This window comes from Bipolaris zeicola, assembly GCF_000523435.1.
Source record: "Bipolaris zeicola 26-R-13 unplaced genomic scaffold scaffold_9, whole genome shotgun sequence".
In the NCBI taxonomy this organism is placed as follows: Eukaryota; Fungi; Ascomycota; class Dothideomycetes; order Pleosporales; family Pleosporaceae; genus Bipolaris; species Bipolaris zeicola.
Genome location: NW_006912058.1, coordinates 188,053 through 207,179, shown reverse-complemented (window position 1 = coordinate 207,179; position 19,127 = coordinate 188,053). Strand labels below are relative to the sequence as shown.

Below are 19,127 nucleotides of genomic sequence, written 5' to 3'. Positions count from 1 at the left end.
TTGCTATTTCATCACCATGCCGTCCTTTAGTTTCTGGAAGAGCTCAAAGACAGAGGAGTCGGCACATGAACCACTGCTCGCTACACATACAACATGCGATGAGGTCGACATTCCCGATATCATCATACCAAAAAATCTAGATCTCGATCCAGGAAAAGAGGATTCAGGTGTTTTTCTTTTTGATGAATTAGATCCTCGGCCACCAACGTTGTCTCCCCCACAGGTGACGACAGAGGTTGGTGGTGCGTGCATAAGAGAGACGTTCATTTCACCGGTACCTGAAAAGGCGGCTGAACGGATCGACTCACCTCTAGAGGGTTTGGTAGAGCAATCCCCTCTTCGACCTCGGGTCCCCGAACAATGCGTGCTCAGCGAGACTGCTCACGAGGACCCTCCCATGGTTGCAATGGATGTATCCACAACAACGCCAAAAGAAAACAATTATAATGTCGAAACCTCCAAAAACGACGGCTCTATGCCTTCATCTCAGCCCGCAGTCTCTACTCCATCAATGTCACCAAAACAGGCCGCCCCGGCCAAACCAGCCACACACCAGCGCAAAACCTCAATAGCGCGTCTCCGCAGACCTGCGGAATTAAATCTAGCAACAAATACCACTTCATCCTCTCCATCTCAACCTTGCTCAGAACTAGAGCAGCGCTACGCCCTGATCCGCAACTCCAAGACGCAGTCTAAAGCCGCGCTACGCTCCCCTACCGCTCTCCTCGAGGAACGTCTCAACCTAACCCCCAAGAAAACGCCAGGAAGCGAGAACAAAGTCCGAATCTTCACTCCTCCGGTAACACCAGAAAACGGATGCTGGATCCCCGGTCCAGGCGCCGCCACCAACGCCTTCACCAGCTCCTCAATACGTGCATGCACAGAAAAGTCCGGACGCCCAGCATGGTGGTGCAAGTTCGACAAACTAGTTGTTTTTGACGGTATCGACCAAGATGCATCGGGGGAAATGACGATTCGCACCAGAACGAGCAAGGGATTGAGCATTGCAAGGCGAAGAGGCGATATAGAATCTATTCTCATCCCGCTGGACTGCAGCCACTGCCAGGAAATGCTGAAGAGGCATGAGTGGAAGTACGATATGCGCGTCTGCAAACGGAGCGTATGCTGGGACTGCAAAGAGAGGTGTAAGTGGGAGGCGGAAGAGGAGAAGAGGACGACAAGTGTGCAGAAAACGGGTAAAGCAGAGGGCAACAGGTTCCGTGCGGATAGTGTGTTGCAAGAGTAGTTTGTGTATACAAAAGATATATGACAAGATGAAATACATACCCCATTCATTTTTATGTTGTTCCAAGGAAACTGGCTTTGGACATGAATAAAGACGTCTAACATATTATACAACAGAAACCAACAACCCTCTTTCTCGGAACTAAAACACAGACACACACACACACACACACACACCCGTTCCCTCAAGCTAATCCAAATCCATGGCATCATCCATATATTCATACGGCACATCCTCGACCTCCATCCCCTCCTCCTCCTCAAACACCCTTTCAAAATCCCTACTCGTCACACCGCCCTCGTCCCCCTGATACCCCATCGCCACCGCCCTCGCCTCTTCACACCCCGCCAAAATCCCCCTCAACATACCCTCGATCCCCAGCTCCTGCAAGCTTACCCTCCCCCCTTCCCCCCCTTTCTTACAATCCGCATCCTTCCACATATTCCTACACTCCTTCGCTCTGCCCAACTGCACCCGCACATCCCCCTCACCCAGACACTTCTTAAACGGACCGTCGGGATCATCCAACGCCTCGAGGAGATTAGCATGGAAAGCGTGGTCCGCTATTGGCCTTGTGTGGCGTAGTGCCGGATTCGTCTCATAACGTAGGTAATTGAAATTTTGGCGCTCAGCGGGTAAAGAGGAGGAGATGGAGATGCGGAATAAGGAAAGCAAAGAGAGGATGTAGCGTTCGAGTAAGGTGTAGAATTCGAAAAAGTCGAGTTGGAACATTGAGGGGGTGGTGGTGGTGCTGGGGGGGTGGTGCTGGAGTAGGTCTAGGGTGCGTAGGTAGGAGAGCATGAGGAGTTCGGCTTTCCATTGCAAACGTACGAGAAGTCGGGTTATGCGGTCTTTATCTTTTTTTAGCTTTTCCGATTTGGATTCTGCGAGTTTTTCTGCGGGGGTCTTGGGCGCGTATTTGGAGTTGTTCATCTTGTGCTTGAATACGTGTGTGTGTGTGGAGATTGTCCTAGTACGTAGTGGTGATGGGTGTGATAGTGGGGGGTGCGTTCCGGGTTGGAGCTGTATCTATAGCGCAGCGGTTTTGCGAATTGGTTTGTACCTTTTCAAGTTTATATTAAGCGTTGCGGTAAATCCTTGGAGAAATGTACATGTATCCAATCGGGCATTGTGTGTTGTAAATGTGTAGTAAGCGGGCGCGTGTTGTTACCGGCGTTGTAAAGTTATTCGCGCCGAGACGCTTCCTTTGTGACTGACTCAGCGCATCCTTTCACGCCACATACTAACCGAGGGGGATCGTAATCGATATCGTTTCCTAATCGGGTATCATTCGTGAACGTTCGAAGCCTCTAGGCTGTTTGAAGACCGATAGACACCTTCACCGTGTTGATGAGTGGTAGCGTGTGGCTGCCTGTACCCGATTCCTATAGTAGTCTAGGTCCCACATTCTACTGGCGGGCCGAAAGATGGAGCATACGCATGTAGGAGTATGGAAACTTGATAAAATCAAGCAGACAAACATCATTCCATGCTAATGGTTCAATCGAAGGGCAGATATGCATGAGTCGAAGAGATTCAGACGGATATCTCATGCCGAGAACCGTGTGGTCTAAGTACGTGATCATATTGTTCCAGAAGATGCCATAAGTATAGGCGCAAACTTACACCGGTTCACATGGTGAAAACCCCAAACTTTATTCAAGCCGCCACTATCGAATGCCAATGGTACATTCAGAGTGCAAAGTCGCCCGGGTCTGTATATTGAAGACACTGTAGCCAGTCAGGAGAGCAAGTCAGTCAGTACTAGTTGCTTTAACTCATCCGTTCATGCTACTTGAAAGCGATGTATTCGTGAAGGGGGATCGAGATCTAGTGGGCACTAGGATAAGAAAAAGAAACAGACTATGATTTAGATTTTTTGATAGAGAAATGAGCGAGAGGGACACGATGCTGCTGTGCTGGAGATGAGATTAGAGGTTCGAATGTCGGGAGTATTGGATGAGCAGAGGAGATGCACGGAGTAGCAGTATTTGTAGGTAATGCTGAATAATTAGAATTGCTATCTGTGTGATGGGCCATAGGTATTTTAGAATATGTTGCATGTGGTCTTGATGTCTTGATATGCTCATAAATTTGTACCATGTGTCCGCTAGTCGTTATAGTTAAAGCACAGTCTCTCTTCATTCACGCAGTCAAAGATGCATGTACCAGTTCATCAATCCAGATACGTAAAGAGTCTTGCAGAAGCTAGAAACATATAACATGGCACCTGTAGAGATTTCCAAAGGGTCAACACCACAGCAAACATTCATTGAGTTTCTAAAACATGGATATCATGATCATCTATTCAAACGTAAAATAGCAACCAGACGACATGCTACATTAGACCGAACTTTCCATCACATCATCATGGTAGGAGACAGTACCAGCCATAGAATAGCGACACAGAATCCTAGTACTATGCTCTAAAGCTTAAAAGGTACCAACGACCTTCTTCACTGTCCTTCGCATACCCTCGCCCGTAATTTGCACAGCACCCTCCAACTCCGCGCTTCGCAACACCTCTAGGAACTCCTGGTTCTCCACTTGCTCGCTCGCACCCTCTCGGACGCTCTTCATCAGATCGCTCAATCGCACGCTCTGGCCGGCAGAACCAAGCTCATCGAGCGAAGCCAAGACTGCACGCTTGAGGTCTTCCTTTCTGCGTCGATCGCTAGTCGAGGTGCCTTCTGTGAGGAGCGACATATCAATCAATCCCGTGCGTGCATCAGTGGCTGCCTGCTTGAGGGCAGACTTGATGAGGCGGACGGCTTCGTGGACGTCATCGGCTGTGACCTCCTCAGAAAGACGCATCTTGGCATGGGCTTCCGAAAGTCGAATCATCGACTCCAATTGACGTGTGGTTGCTGTAATTCTTCGTTCCTGTGAGCGGACATCGGCGCCCAATCCACGCATAGCAACGTATGCATCTACAAGCGCTTTCGATGCAGGCTCGGTGATCTTGGGGTGGATGTTGGAGCGCGCATAAGAGATGTAGGCGGTCAAGAACTCAATTGGCAAGACCTCGTTCTTCGCAGCATTTTCGGGTGTATCTTCAAGGTACATTCCAACCAAGTGACGGGCCATTCGACGATCGTTCTGCTCATCGATACGGTCCAAGACGAGGTAAACAAGATCGAAACGCGAAAGTAGGGTTGGCGGGAGATCGATGTTCTGTGGGACTGGGAGGTTGACGTTGTACTTGGAGCCGATGGGATTGGCAGAGGCCAGGATAGAAGTACGCGCGTTCAGGGTGGTGATAATGCCGGCTTTGGCAATAGAAACAGTCTGTTGCTCCATGACTTCGTGGAGGACGGACCGTGTAGCTTCCGACATCTTGTCGAACTCGTCAATACAGCAAACACCACCGTCAGACAATACCAGGGCTCCGGATTCGAGCACCAACTGTCGAGTCTCAGGATCACGAGTAACGTATGCAGTCAAACCAACAGCTGAAGATCCCTTTCCGGATGTGTACACACCACGCGGTGCGATTCTGTGGACATATTGCAGAATCTGGGACTTGGCAGTGGATGGGTCACCACAGAGCAGGACGTTGATGTCGCCACGGTACTTTGGACTACCGCCTTTCTCGAACTGTTTGTTGGTGCCGCCAAAGAGTTGGAGTAAGATGCCCTTCTTAACATCCTCCATTTCGTAGATACTTGGGGCAAGCGAACGAGAAAGTAGCTCGTACACGTCGGGACGAGCACCGGTGGCTTTGATCTTCTCTTCCTCCTCCTCAGTGACCTTGCGGGTTTCTTCCAAATCACCAGCCGCATGCTCTGCGAGCTCTTCTTCAATTGTCGATACATCGATGCCCAGACGCTTCTTGTCGACTTTTTGAATATGCAGCGCATCGACATATGTCTTGAAGATGTTTTTGACTGATCGTTGTCGTGGGTTGATGCGGACCTGGTTGCATTTGAAGATACCAGTAATCTCTACCCGGTCACCAGCTTTGCAGACATCAACCAGTTCATCATATGCGCAAAGGGATACCGAGTGCGGTGTTTGACCATCTGGCATATCATCCGGAGTCTCTTGTAGCTTGATGACCTGCTTATTGGCAAACCCGGAGCGGTTATGCACAATTTGCATCGAGTTGGGCGACTCGCACACCGCACGCGGGCATTTGGTGGGTTCGGTGATCTTACCACGGTCAATGTCTACCCTGACCGTATGGTTACACACAGAGCAGCGGAAAAAAGCTAGTGATGTTAGCTACCGTCGACAGATTATCATCCTTCAACTTACCATCTTTCATATCAGGAATGATCGGGGTAGTCCTAATAACCAGGCCCTTGACACTGACAAGTTTGTCCATATCACCAGGGTTCAGCTCGCGCAGATTGATGGTCTTGTCCAGACCAAATGGCCTTACATTGTAGGTCTTTTGGTCCACCTCGCTAACCAGATTAGGGATCTCTGGGAATGGAGCAGGAGACGGAGCACCAGGAGTAGGTGCATCGGAACTCATCATTGGAGGTAGAGAACTGGAATCACGGCCTCTAGGCTGAGCACCGCGTTGCTGTTGCGAGAGTTGAGTCCTCATCTCCGCCATTCGCTTCTCAGCAAGTTCGAGCATAGTGTCCTTTATGGCAACATCCATGATTGGGATAATTTCGTTGGGATACGCCTGCAACTGGTGCCAAAGCTTCCTCGTTGGCGGGTAGGCCTTGAGGTTGCGGGCATCCAAGTTCAATGGCGTGACACCAAGCTCAAGCATCATCTTCATAATATCAACGTACTCCCGAGCCATGCCTGGGTGGTTCGGAGGAAGATTCATGCCTTCTTCCAGCTCGCCATCCTGAATCATGCGATACTTCTTTTGGAAGTTCATGAGAAAGTCCCTCATTGCATGACGGGCATCCACCAGAGACACATTGGTTCCCCAAATGACTCGTGAAGAGTTCCCACCCAACACATCGGCATCAGAAGTATCTGGGTTGATATTGGAAAACGTTGCTGCATCTGAGGCATCCTGAACAGGCATGCCATTCTCATCGACGAATAATCTGCGGCGGCGATTGGTGGAGCTAGTTCCAAAGACATCAGAGTGGATATCATTTCGTCGACTACGTGCTGCAGACTCTGAGCCACGGACGAAGAGGGCACTACTGCTGCTACCCGGAATATTGCTCTGGGCATTGCGGGCTCGACCAGGGCTAGAGCTGGAGGCATAGTGAATAGGTGACGAGTCTGTACATATTAGTCATGTCACTGATGAATTGCCTGCTCTCCATACCTCCAATGTTCATGGCTGACGCCTTTGGTGTTGCACCACCATCGCTCTCGTCAGCCCCATTTGCAGGAGCAGGCGAGGATTGGAAGAAAAGAGGCGATTGGGTCGAAGTCGTCTGAAACCGTGCATTTCTTGGAGTTGCTTGAGGTCCACGCTGTGAAGCTTGTGTCGCCTCGGATTGGAGTTGCTCGTCCGGATCTACTGGTACTGGACTCGATTGCATCTGAGAATTTTGGCCACGAGCGCTTCTCCTTGGGGTCGCCGAGGCCGACGTGCGCTGAGAGCGACGCTGGGGTGGGGAAGACATTGTTGGGGCGCTCTATGCGGCAGCCAGGGTGAATGTGTTGATGTTGTACTTAGAGGGGTTGCCAGGGAGGTGGAGTTTATCGCGCCCACTCCTCCTGTGGACGCGTGGGACGCGTTCTGGTCTAGTCTGTAAAGGGACGGTTAAGTGGTCTTGGCATTACAGATGTCTACCCAGCTGCACGTATATGAGAGATCTCATGCAGGGGAGTGGGTATATGAAAGGATGTAATATCCAATTCTTTGTAATACAGCCAGGAGACTGCCGTCTTGGTGTTGGTACATGTCGAGACCAGCTTGTAGAGAAGGTCAGTGGGGCAGTTTAGCCCCGCGGACAGACGAACATTTCCAAGCAGGCAACAACCAAAACCAGTAGACTTGAACATACAAAAGCCGAGTTCCTCGTGAAATTGACATCAATCCATTCTGTTTCCACACACACGCAATTCCCAAGTATCCGCCATGGCCCCTCCGTCTAAGCTCGCTATAGCAACTGGCGTCGTGCTCCGCTTAGTGAAGGAGGAAGCAAGCTACCACAAAGAGATTGAGCAGCAAGAAGCACGCGTCAAGAAGGCCGAAGCCAGTCAAGATGAACACAATGGCGAATACACACTCAAGCAAGAGGTATATTATATCCCTATGCCCCAGGGTTTCACCAAAATCCAATAATCAGACACTAATTTCATTACAGCGTCAAGCACTCCAGGAGACCAAGAACGTACTGCCAGGCATGAAGATCAAGATTGAGCAAGCGGTTGAGAAGCTGGAAGAAGAACTTGTAAGCTGAAGAACTCATCAAGTGCACAGGAATGATGGTATTGACCAGACCTAGGAGAACAGTAGCGAGGCTTCCGAGGAGGAAGTCACAAAGGCAAAGGAGGCGGTTGCAAAGGGAAAGGCTGCCATGAGTGAGGCTTCGTAAATCAGGATTGTCATGCTGCGACTAGATGTTACAAGCCCGCCACGAAAGATGAAGATACATTGATACCCTAACACCGCGCTATGCAAGCAAATCATGAGAAAAGACACCGTTCCACATGTGATTACGACTCGTCCATGCTCATTGATGGTCCATCATCACCGTCATGCTCGCCATCTTCCAGGTCTTCGCCCTCTTCTAAGCCATCCGAGTCATCTGCATTGGCATGGCCTGAGTTTGCACCCAAATCTGCCATTTCAGTGTCCTCTGCAGCACCAGATCTAGCCGAAGGTGCAATACTGACGTCTCGAGACAGAGGCTTCAACCGATCTTGGGGCGGTGCTCGTAGTGACGACCCTTCTCCGCCCTGGCTGGCGTGTACGGGCGTCATACCACCATCCGGCCGTGGCGTACCAGCATGACTGACGTCTCCCCTGGACATGCTGCCGTCTCCCTCGCCATCCTCGTCCCCGTCCTTCATCATGCCCTCCTTGCGCTCAGCCTCTTCCTTCTCATCCTTGATCATGCGCAGCATCTCCCGAGCCTCCTCTTCTATGCGGCCAAACTGTGTACGGCGCTCACTCCAGGTATCCTTGGCTGACTGCACTTCGTGCTCGAGCTCCCGTATCTCTTGGTCCAGCTTTACGTGTGCATGTGCTTGCTCGTCGCGCGGCTTGAGCATCTTACTGCTTGTGATCTTTTCGGTCAACTCGTCATACGTCTTACGCACGGCAAGTGTTTCCTTGGCTTCGATGAGTCGGACGCGAAGATCTTCAATTGTCTTGCGCACATGGTCCTGCTTTGCCTCGATGGCCGTCTTTTCCACGGCGTATCGCTCGCGCTCCGTATGATTGCTGTTTGTCGTGAATTCGGCGCGTAGAATTGCATAGTCGAGTAGCGAAAGCTCGTTCATAATATCTTTGCGCCATATCTCAATGTTGTGTGCCTGCTGCTCGCGCTCGACTTTCAGCGCGACTGCTTCCTCCTCAGCAGCTGTGGCGTCTGGCGGCGGCGAGAGAAGCTGTTTTGGGCGTGCATCTTCAAAGAACCCCGGCTTGAGCAGACGACCTGCGGCGTTTGTGTATGGACGAGCCTCGACTGCTAGAAGGCGCGATACATTGTGGAGCGCATCTGCTCAGGTTAGCGGGAGACTTGAAGCAGATAATAGCTGGTTTTACCCTCGTCTGCTTGGGACAAAAGGCCCCATTCCTTAGTCGCCATTGTTTCGGTGTAGAGGCGCAAATATGCGACAGCTGTTGGGGTCACTGGTGGTGGGCTGCTTTGGTATTCAAAGTCGCGACGCCGCAGTTTGATGGTCCATCGCGGCGTCTGATAGGGATCTGAACTAGCGCCAGGGCCCATCCGACGTCAGATATACACCTTCGGCGCTTTCTCCTTCATTACTCTCAGCTCTTCATTCTAAACATTCGCTTTGTCGCTTTGTCAATAACGCTGTTCGAAAAAAATAGTTTCTTTGAAGCCTAGGCTGGCGAGATGCAACCGTGAATGTTGTGGGGTTCTCGAACCCATCTCATGACCACGCTGCCTACACACCACTCGTCAATGGTTCGCATAACTACAAGTGGAAACCATCCTTTCAGCAATCCCTAAAGCCCAACCGACGAGTCGCATGATACCCCAACTTCGATACTGAACCCTGACACATCGCATCCCAACGCCTTTGCATATACGTTTCGCGACGCCTCCGTTGCCTACACCATGCCGGCTCTTACCCTCTTCGAACTGGCCCGTCAGCGGCTTATCAAGAACATCGACATGCTCCGCGACGTTGGCGATTTGCCCTACTCCTTCCTCCAGCCTGTTCTCCGATTCGTACGAAGCCCCGATCAGCTTATCGAGCTCGAGTCCAACTGCCCTCAGCTACTCGGAGAGACGGGCGAAATCTGGCTCCGCTTCATAAAACGAGACATACCAGACTGGGAGAAGAAGCCACATGAACCGCGTGACCCTCAGAACTGGAGTAAAGTTTACCGTAAGCTGAAAAAGGATGCCGAGCGTGAGAAACAGGCCGATGAAGAGGCGCTGAAGCAGCATATGAAGGCGATACAAAAGGATCGCGCACAAAACAAGACTCTTATCGTGGACAGCAGGATTGGGTATGGTTCTGGAGGCAGCAGGATGTTCACGGGGCGAACTACGACAAGTTGGGGTCAGCCTTCTGGTGCGCCTGCGAAGACAGGCAAAGCCGCTTTCGATAAGCTGAAACGAGGCATGTTCGACCACGGACGTGAACGGCCAAAAGCCAGTCAGATACCCGCGCATCTTCTGGCCCAAAGAAAGAGGCCTATTCAGCAAGCTCCAGCGCGTATGGTCCGAATGGCTGAGAGCGAGGCTCCTCGGAGTATGGTTTTGTCCAAACAGGCCTCTACATCCATGGCGAACAGACCGGAGCCTGCACCCTCTACAAGCCGTCCAAATATCACACAGCGACCAGCGCCCCAACAGCGCAACCCGCCACCACCATCACGAACCTCACTACCTGCAGGGCAGCAGTTCAGCGCGCCGAAACCAAGACCAGCAAGCGGAGGCGTAGCCCCTGCGCCAAAGAGAAAGAAGGAGGAATATAGCATGTTTCATACAAAGAAGAGGAAAGTTTGAAAGCAGGATGAATTACGGCCCTCTCTTATGGAGTGTCGGAAGATCATTGGTTTGCCAAGGATACGCAAAGATCGACCATGAACTGTCTGGGAATACGATATATAACTTTTGACTGCACAACAAACAGGGCGCTTTGGTGTTGGTAAATATTTTATAGGATACATGGGTTGAAGTGGAATGTTCACCCAAGATCTGCATCGCGAGGCGTTGTTTATATTAGTAGTTGTTCGCTTTTTGAGTTTGCCAGCATGTCTGTTTGTTGGATTGCTTCTGATGTGCACTTTTGTTATTGTTTCAGTGCACTTTGAGGTTTCGTTTGTTGAGAAGCGGTTGATTTCACAGGGTTGGCTTTTTCGGATACATGCTTGGTTAGCATGATGTGACTATTCTATAACAAAGCAATCCTATAGTGACCAGTTGTTCTACAATATCCTGTTTCTTTGTGACTTCTTATTTCTTCCTTCAGTGACTCCTGCATGACTGGTAGCCAGATGCGCATTCAGTTCTGTTCCAAGCACATGCGTCGTTTACTGATTTCAAGAGTAAAATATGGATATCTGAAGCTTTGAGCCATCATTCGGATCGTAAGTTAGGCATAAAGTCTAAGTATTCTCTAGTCGATCCTTATTATATCGTGCTGGCATTCTAATTACCCAATCTATCAGGCTAATGAATGACTAATGCGTCGGAAATTTATAAAGCTATGCGTGACGGTTGACATCCATGTAGTCGCTGTGTTACCAGTTTGTTACAAGATGCGTTTATCACCTGACATCCAGACACATACTCGGATGTCCTCCTCTATACATCGTGACCGGGAGGCATATGAAGAAAGCGTAAGATCATCCGCAATCAACACTGTACATCAGACTTCAGACTTGACATACAAACCAACGACATCACCTACTCTGCCACCTTCTCTTTCGCCGGCCTCAACATAAGCTGCCACAAGAATTAGTCCAACCCTCCAAATCCTCTCAAAAAAAACTTACAATAAGATCAATCGTTGTCGTCCCACCCCACTTTCTCAAATCAAACGCCACCTCCTTCACCCTCTGAAACCCAAACCTAGCATACAACGGCGCTCCCGTCGGACTCGCCTCAAGAAACGCCTCCACGCCCGCCTCATCCGCCCTTTCACACCCCCATCTCACCAGCATACTCCCCGCACCCCTCCTCTCATGCTGCGGTAACGTAACCAGCGTTTCCAGCACGTAATACGGTCTCTGCCCTAGAACCTCCCTCTTATTCGCATTCATCGTACTGAAAACCTCATTCCACATCTCCGGGTCGCTCTCTTCAAACGGCTCAGGCAATGTGAGGCCTGCATCGACTTCCTCCCAGGTGCGCTGCGCAGCACCCTCTTGCTGTGGTTTAAAGTAGCGCCAGCGGGCGCCGGCGACCATTTCGCCCGTGGCAGTATCGACGCATTTTAAGAAGAGGACTCCGTCGGCGATGCCGGTGCGGATGGAATCTGTGACTTTGTCGAGGGTGGCTTGCGAGGGCTCGCCGCGCGGGTAGAGGATGTGATTGACGGTGTTGCGGAAGACTTCGTGGCGGATGCGCATGTATTGTTCTGCTTCTGAGGGGTCGAGGAGCGAGATTTGGAGGTTGGGGTCTGGCATTTTTTGGGGGGAGAGTGGGAGGGTATACGGTGTTGGTGTATAGGGAGTAGGTTGGAGTCACGGTTATGGGATGGTGAAGATTGGAGAAGAGGTTCCGACTGAGGAAGGTTGCTTGACTTATTTGTCAGACTAGTTTATCGTTCATGATGACTCAGGCTGTCCCCTGTTCAGTACATGTATCACCTGGGTTGCCTTATAGAGTTGAAGGATTACGCCCTTTTGCTCCACAGTCTTGCTCTCGCGGGGCACATGTACTCAGGGTTGAAGTGACTTCAAGTAGTATAGGGTGGAAGCTATGCATTTGCAGGCTAGTTTTTAGAACCAATTGATTACTCAATAGATTGAACAGACATGTGCAATATCAGACCACCACCTACCTACCTCTTTGGTGGTAAGGCTGGACTAGCGGGTGGCGGACATGTGAGTGGGTGGTGGTCGCGTTGTTCGCTAATCCCGGTCGCGTCTGGCTGATCCCTGCAACAATTTTCTCGACGTTAGTTTTGCGACCATCCGGCCTGCACCTCTTCGCATCCACGATCCAACGGCAATGGCACCCGCAACGACGATTCCGCACAAGTCGGGGGGACACCAGCGATACAAAGCTGCCAAATCGGACAGCGCGACAAGACATCAAGCAGACCTTGCTGCTGGCGACAGCGATGCAGAGGCAGGCGCATTGCAGCCGGTGAAGGAACCGCAAGAAGAGGATGGGTTCGAAGGGTTTGACACAGAAGGAGAGAATGAAAACGACGGAGGTCAGAGTGATGAGAGCGACGGGGAGAGCATAGATATACAGCTGGAGAAGAAAAAGCCACAGGAAAAGCCGGTATTGCCAAAGGATGCTGAAGAAGAGGAGCTTGAGCGTATGATATTTGGCGACTCGGAGGGCTTTCGGCAAGGACTAGAAAACTTCTCGCTCGACCGTACGACCGGCACATATGACGACGATTCAGACAAATCGGGAGCAGAAGAGGCGTCTCTTGATGGCGTAGCAGACCAGGACTTGTTCTTCTTTGACGCAGGTCCAGTTGCTGCACCGGCGGGTTCTGTGGCACCCAAGGGTACAGAGGAGTCGGACGACGAAGAAGAAAAGCCCGCGTGGGAAGATAGCGACGACGAACGGCTGGTGGTCAGTTTGGCGTCGGTACCTCAGCTGAGAAAACTGCGGGAGACAGCAGACGATGACGTAGTCAACGGCAAAGAATACTCGCGGAGGTTGCGCAAGCAGTACGAGAGGCTGTATCCTACACCCAACTGGGCGGCATATGCGACAGGCAAGGCCAACAAGAAGCGGAGACGCACAATGGACGAGGATGAGAGTGGAGACGAGTCGGCAAGCGACATGGACGTCGATGACGAGGACCTATCTACAGCGCCGCTTGCCAAGCTGTTGAAGGATGCTGATATCCTTTCACGGGTCTCAAGGGGCAGCGCAAAGCGAAGGAAGCTCCAAGCAGGCACCATTGACATTCAACGTCTGAAGGATGTGTCCAAAGCCGGACCGGTAAGCAGGACGAGCCCAATACATGATTTGATAATGGCTAATAGTTTCTACAGTCTGCCATTACCTCTCTGTCCTTCCATCCTACTTATCCACTACTGCTTTCATCTGGACCCAGCTCAACACTGTACCTTCACCACGTCAATCCAAACCCGCCGAATCCAAATCCTCTACTTACATCACTGCACATCAAGCGCACGCCTCTTGTTACAACTGCGTTTCATCCATCTGCATCAGATTCGCGCATCTTCCTGAGCGCACGTCGCCGCTACTTCCATGTTTGGAACATTGCAAGCGGAAGAGTGGAAAAGGTGTCGCGTGTCTACGGTCACCAGCACGAACAAAGAACCATGGAGTTTTTTGCTCTATCTCCAAACGGTAAATACATGGCTCTCCGGGGTTCGTCCAGAAAGGGCGGCGGTGTCATCAACATTCTGGATGCCCGAACACTCCAATGGGCAACGCAAGTCCGGATCGAATCGCGAGGCGGCATTGCAGACTTTGCATGGTGGGGCGATGGCACGGGCATGTGCATTGCAGGCAAGAACGGTGAAGTCACCGAGTGGAGCGTGGAAGACGGTGTCGTAGGACGCTGGAACGACGAAGGCGCTGTCGGCACGACAGTCATTGCGCTCGGCGGCAAGAGCGGGCGCGAGAACTGGCTTGGAGGTGACCGATGGGTAGCAATCGGCAGCTCAAGCGGCGTAGTTAACATATACGACCGTCGCGCCTGGAGCGAAAACGATCCTTCCCTCAGCACGCCAAAAGCCGATTCAAACGGCGGTATCCCTCCCACTCCGAAGCCGCTGCGAGATCTCCAGAATCTTACAACGCCAATTTCTCACCTGGCGTTTACACCGGATGGACAGGTGCTCGCTATGGCGAGTCGGTGGAAGAACAATGCTATGAGGCTGGTGCATCTGCCTTCGGCTACTGTGTTTAAGAATTGGCCGAGCCAGAAGACGCCGCTGGGACGGATTACGGCGGTGGCGTGGGGACGGCCGAGTGAAGATGAGGAGAAGGAAGGTAGTCTGGCGCAGTTGGCGGTTGCCAATGAGGCGGGACATATTAGGATGTGGGAGATACGGGCTTGATTTTTTTTTCTTTGGATTGGCGACGAATACAAGTGTGTGCCTTCCAGAGAAGATGCGATTGTGATTCTTTTGTTTCCCTTGTTTCCCTTTGACGAGTGTCAAGCGCGGGTTCGTCTTGACTGCAACTACCCGAAGCGAAGCGGTCAAGAGCCAAGCAACATACATGTCGGTTTTTTCTCTGTTTGAGTAAGAGTCTTGCATCGAAGGTGTCTGTGCTTACTGTGTTTCCCAGCGTAGACATGGCAAGCACGCTTGATGTTGCTGTTTGGTTACAAGCTAGCAGGTGTCTTAGACGTAGTCTTATACGACAACCTCGACATTAACAATAGCAACAGTTTTGAATGACATTCACCGTAGACGACAATTCTTTACCCAAGCATCAACATACTGGTAGCATTTTCGGCGTATACAACTAGCGTGGGTATATCCTTTTTTTCGGAGTGGGACCATGGGCAAGAACAGGAATCGGAACAGGAACAAGAATAGAGCCAAGAAGGCAAAGGGGGCTGGAGGCGATGATGGCGAGACGAGCAAGACACCGGCGACGAATTCGAATCGAGACAGTGCAAACCAGACGTCTTCGAATGCCGATAAGACGAGTGGGGGCGAAACCAAGACACTGGTAGACGGGCAGAAAGATACCAAGGAGCCAGAAGGAACAGGGGCCAGTGATGCACAAGATGCGGCTCTTCGAGGGGTTCCAACAGGCAACTCAAAGGCCAAACGCGATTCGGTCATTTCGAACACCTCCGAGGGCCCCACGGACACAGTCAACGTGCCAACGCAAGTAGCTTCAAGGCCAGGCTGGAAGTTTCGAATGCGTCGATGGCTCTGGCGGTGCTGGCCATGTCGCTTGATACGATGGACGCATTGTTTTCTAGTTGCCTTGGTGCGAATCAACTGGAACGACCAGCGACGAGTGGCAGATCTTTTGCTGACAGTTGGACTTGGTGGCTCGGCCGTGTTTGGCGTCTATCTCGTTGTTGATTTCCTGGTCAAGCACTGGGGGGGGGGAGCTAATGGCAGTTTTGCCTGCAAAGTGGTTCCTGGTATGGCATGACTGTTTGAGGGTCTACTTGGATCAAGCAATCGGTCGTTTGAAGGATGTCTGGGGAAGTATGGGGAATTCTACTGGAATGGGAGGCATTGTCAGGTATACGAGTCAAGGTGTCGGTGGTACAAGTTCACTGCTAGAATCTGTTGCGAGATGATAAAACCCTGGCTGGCTTGCTTGGTCAGCATACCCTAACCCAGAGGACGACATTTGAGAGTGCACTATGGTCGGCAGACAGGCAGATGGTGGCGGTGGTGGTGTGTCGGATATCGCCTAAAGCGGGTGGTGTCGAGTGATGGGATGCTTTGATGTTCGAGTCGAGTCTAATGTCGAGTGCACGTGATTGCTAGTGCATGGAGTTTAGGCGGTACTGCCGCTGTCACGACATGTCAATCCAGCAGACAGAGGGCGAGGGCGGAGAGGATGGTGTCAGTGGACGGGAGCAAAAGCGTGGATGCAGAGGTGCGTCTGTGTATGTATCCATGTAGATATCTCTGTGCATTCATCCATTCATTCATTCATTCACAGCAGACAGATGGATAGTGACGTCAGACAGGCACATGACCGGGTGCAGCATGGAGCGTTTCAGCCGGGAGGTGCCATGTGAGTGTCGAGGCACGCGTCAGGGCCCTGTCGAGCTTGTGTACATGTGTATGCATCACGCGGCGACGGCCGAGGCAGCAGCAGTTAGTATATTATAGTGTGTATATGTAAATGCCTCTGTAGATTTCAAGTGATATTAGATGCATGCAGCCCCGGCAATTGGTCTCTTTGCTTCCTTTTTTCCCACGGCCGCAGTCGATTCGTCTCGCCCTCGCCCTCCCCCCACACTCGCAGTCGTTTGCGCATCCCATGCTCCAACGCTCGCAGCCCGCCCCAAGCGACCAGCCTAGTCCGCGCCCGGCCTAGCCACCGTCGCCCGAGACGTGCCCCATCCAAGCAAGCCTGCACCCAGAGTCTGCCCTCGGGTGCGCTGGTGCGAGGGAGAAATCTCTCCCCCTCTGTTGGCCCCAGGTGGACCGCCGACTCCGGACCGAGACGCGCAGCACCAGCCTCTGTCAAGGTCACCGCCAGCACCAGCGCCATGGCGACATTTGCGCCCTCGAATTTTGCCCTCGACGCCGGCGACGACAAACCCCACCACGAGCCCCCACCACCGCCTCTCCCACACGGACCCTTTGCCCACCAGCTTAACCCACCCCCGACACAGCCCTACTCGTCTGCCACACCCAAACTCTCCCCACGACCCTCGCGCGACCTCCGCCACCACCTCTCCTCTGGCGCAATGGCTGGCGCAAACACTCACGCGCCCATGGCTGTCCCAGGCGGACGCATCAACCAACCCGCTCACGACCACCGCCCAAACCTGCGCGACATGGGCTTCGCCGGCCCCCGCAGCCCCCCAAACAACAAGAGTATGTCCTTGTCTGCCTGCCTGCCTGCCTCTGCCCTTTGCTGACCCTCCTCCACAGACACCTCTCATGTCCCCTGCAAGTTCTACCGCCAGGGCGCATGCCAGGCAGGCAAGGCCTGTCCCTTCCTGCACTCGGACGAGCCGCTGACGGAACGCGCGCCTTGCAAGTACTTCACAAAGGGCAACTGCAAGTTTGGTCAAAAGTGTGCCTTGGCCCACATCCTGCCAAACGGCCATGTCGTCAACCGTGGAAACGCCGCCAGTCACTTTGGCCGCATGAACGTCCCCCACCACCAGGAGCTGCCCATCAACAGCTCCCTACTGACCATGCAGGCACACATGGGCGGCATGCAGCCAGGCTACCCCTACGCCCTTCAGGACGACTACGTCAACCACAAGAACCAGTACGACATGATTCCCACCATCGACACCACCTTTTCCTCCCACCCCGGCTCAAACTACGGCTCGCCGCCAAACGACAATGGCCGCCTCCCCATCTCGCCCACACACAAAGGTCTTAGTGTCATGGACGTCGGCTTGCCTGCCTCCTTTGATAGCCAGGGTGTCTCTACCATGGCCCGGTATGGCCCCATCGCCTCGTCTGTACCAGCAAAGTTCCTCGCAAACTCGCCCCCGTCCTCGTATCAGGCTGATTCGCCTGCGCTCCGCAACCTGCACGACTCTGCGTTTGGTGATGGTTCGCGAAGAGGAATTGGAGCGTTGGGCTCTTCCCCACCAGAATCGGTAGAGCAGCCCACTGGACGAAGAATGCTGCACTCTGAGCTCGCTGCGAATCGCTCTCGTGGTATCATGTCATCTAGTCTGGGCGCACGACCTGCTTTCAAGGACGAGGAGTGGGATGAGACGGACATGATTGGCAAGTTCGAGGAGGATCTGCTGCCAAACTCGCTCAGCGACCTGCTCACCCCACAGGAAAAGATGCGCCGCTTCTCACGCGACCAGGGCGAAAACGAGAGTTCCTTCTCCCAACGTGCTGCACAGTCCAGGCTTGGGGTGTCGCCAACCGCATCCGACCTCAAGTATGGATCTCCCTCAGCAGCGACTGCTTCTCCATCCCGGTTCCAGTCCATGTGGGCCAAGCCCCGCGGGCCAACATACGATAATGCATTCGAGTCAGGCTCATTGCCAGGACAGTCGGCCTTTGGACACGTTGGCTCGCCGCTACGTAACTCAAGCCTCCATCCTGGAGCGAGTCCTTCACTGCGCGCCATTAGCCGCCCTACCACCGGCGACGCGAGTCCTTACCTGTCTTCGCCTCCCCGCCAAGCTTCGATGAGTATGATCAGCCAGCAACTACAGAGAACTCGTCTGTCCACCCGGGAGGAGGCGAGCATAACCAGCAATCCGGTCCATCCTGGTATCAACCGTGTTACCTCAGCTAACAGCATCGGAAACTCGAGTGGACGTCTTGGCATGGATCGTGCGGTTAGCAGCAGCAGCATCAATCGCGAGAGGATTGAGGAAGAGCAGGGTTTATTCAGCATGGAAGAGGAGGAGGATGTCAACAAGAGCAGGGATGGTGCATCCACTACTTCCAGTACAAGCAACAAGCGCTTGAGCGGTCTCTCATGGGGTAGCGGAGGTGGCAAAGGCAGCCCCAACCTCGCACCCGTTGGTGGACACCGTACTACTGCTACTTCAGGCCTATCAAAGGACACTGGGGTCTGGAACAAGAACACCTAGACCTTTTTTCCCGTTCCAGATGTCACTCTCCCATCCTCTTCCATATGCGACTTATCTACGACACACCAAGAAAAAAAATATAGCATACCCCTTTCCAAACCGGTAAACAGTTGGAAATATCGAGCGTTTTGGGCGATTTTTTTTGTTTGCATTTTTGGGAGAGACACGACCTCTTTTGACTTCATATGTGGTGTTTGTTTGTTTTTTACTTCGGCATATACAAAAAAGTCTCGGAGCTTACAGCTATTACACAGATATTTTAAGCGGGAAACGAGTTACAGATCAGGCAAATCATTGTAGCACGGTGGTTGTCAGATTCTCATTTCCCATCCCCTGTTTTCCCTCATTTCCTCATTATTCCTTTGGCAAGAACTTGACGATTTCATGGCAAAGGGTCTTCAGT

The 19,127-nt window shown here is 52.2% G+C and overlaps 10 protein-coding genes across 10 annotated transcripts; 6 read left to right on the top strand and 4 right to left on the bottom strand.

Annotated features, from left to right (window-relative positions):
• Positions 1 to 16: 16 nt before the first annotated feature.
• On the top strand, positions 17 to 1,246 carry COCCADRAFT_84218 (uncharacterized protein; the record flags this gene model as incomplete). Its single annotated transcript, XM_007709566.1, has 1 exon — positions 17 to 1,246. One exon carries the CDS (start codon positions 17 to 19, stop codon positions 1,244 to 1,246), a length of 1,230 nt encoding a protein of 409 aa, XP_007707756.1.
• A 189-nt stretch (positions 1,247 to 1,435) lies between these two features.
• COCCADRAFT_32885 (uncharacterized protein) lies at positions 1,436 to 2,179 on the bottom strand (the record flags this gene model as incomplete). Its single annotated transcript, XM_007709522.1, has 1 exon — positions 1,436 to 2,179. The coding sequence occupies one exon, from the start codon at positions 2,177 to 2,179 to the stop codon at positions 1,436 to 1,438; it is 744 nt and encodes a 247-aa protein (XP_007707712.1).
• A 1,500-nt stretch (positions 2,180 to 3,679) lies between these two features.
• COCCADRAFT_1226 (uncharacterized protein) lies at positions 3,680 to 6,798 on the bottom strand (the record flags this gene model as incomplete). The annotated part of the gene is made up of 3 exons (XM_007709492.1): positions 3,680 to 5,457; positions 5,504 to 6,448; positions 6,495 to 6,798. 3 exons carry the CDS (start codon positions 6,796 to 6,798, stop codon positions 3,680 to 3,682), a joined length of 3,027 nt encoding a protein of 1,008 aa, XP_007707682.1.
• A 458-nt stretch (positions 6,799 to 7,256) lies between these two features.
• Positions 7,257 to 7,716, top strand: COCCADRAFT_1225 (uncharacterized protein; the record flags this gene model as incomplete). Its single annotated transcript, XM_007709491.1, has 3 exons — positions 7,257 to 7,418; positions 7,486 to 7,572; positions 7,627 to 7,716. 3 exons carry the CDS (start codon positions 7,257 to 7,259, stop codon positions 7,714 to 7,716), a joined length of 339 nt encoding a protein of 112 aa, XP_007707681.1.
• A 121-nt stretch (positions 7,717 to 7,837) lies between these two features.
• COCCADRAFT_32882 (uncharacterized protein) lies at positions 7,838 to 8,934 on the bottom strand (the record flags this gene model as incomplete). Its single annotated transcript, XM_007709521.1, has 2 exons — positions 7,838 to 8,844; positions 8,892 to 8,934. The coding sequence occupies 2 exons, from the start codon at positions 8,932 to 8,934 to the stop codon at positions 7,838 to 7,840; spliced, it is 1,050 nt and encodes a 349-aa protein (XP_007707711.1).
• Positions 8,935 to 9,432: 498 nt separating this feature from the next.
• COCCADRAFT_22535 (uncharacterized protein) lies at positions 9,433 to 10,332 on the top strand (the record flags this gene model as incomplete). Its single annotated transcript, XM_007709509.1, has 1 exon — positions 9,433 to 10,332. The coding sequence occupies one exon, from the start codon at positions 9,433 to 9,435 to the stop codon at positions 10,330 to 10,332; it is 900 nt and encodes a 299-aa protein (XP_007707699.1).
• Positions 10,333 to 11,235: 903 nt separating this feature from the next.
• Positions 11,236 to 11,957, bottom strand: COCCADRAFT_84196 (uncharacterized protein; the record flags this gene model as incomplete). Its single annotated transcript, XM_007709565.1, has 2 exons — positions 11,236 to 11,274; positions 11,325 to 11,957. 2 exons carry the CDS (start codon positions 11,955 to 11,957, stop codon positions 11,236 to 11,238), a joined length of 672 nt encoding a protein of 223 aa, XP_007707755.1.
• A 547-nt stretch (positions 11,958 to 12,504) lies between these two features.
• Positions 12,505 to 14,552, top strand: COCCADRAFT_22533 (uncharacterized protein; the record flags this gene model as incomplete). Its single annotated transcript, XM_007709508.1, has 2 exons — positions 12,505 to 13,461; positions 13,515 to 14,552. The coding sequence occupies 2 exons, from the start codon at positions 12,505 to 12,507 to the stop codon at positions 14,550 to 14,552; spliced, it is 1,995 nt and encodes a 664-aa protein (XP_007707698.1).
• Positions 14,553 to 15,000: 448 nt separating this feature from the next.
• Positions 15,001 to 15,612, top strand: COCCADRAFT_1220 (uncharacterized protein; the record flags this gene model as incomplete). Its single annotated transcript, XM_007709490.1, has 1 exon — positions 15,001 to 15,612. The coding sequence occupies one exon, from the start codon at positions 15,001 to 15,003 to the stop codon at positions 15,610 to 15,612; it is 612 nt and encodes a 203-aa protein (XP_007707680.1).
• A 1,078-nt stretch (positions 15,613 to 16,690) lies between these two features.
• COCCADRAFT_32877 (uncharacterized protein) lies at positions 16,691 to 18,724 on the top strand (the record flags this gene model as incomplete). Its single annotated transcript, XM_007709520.1, has 2 exons — positions 16,691 to 17,021; positions 17,079 to 18,724. 2 exons carry the CDS (start codon positions 16,691 to 16,693, stop codon positions 18,722 to 18,724), a joined length of 1,977 nt encoding a protein of 658 aa, XP_007707710.1.
• Positions 18,725 to 19,127: the final 403 nt, after the last annotated feature.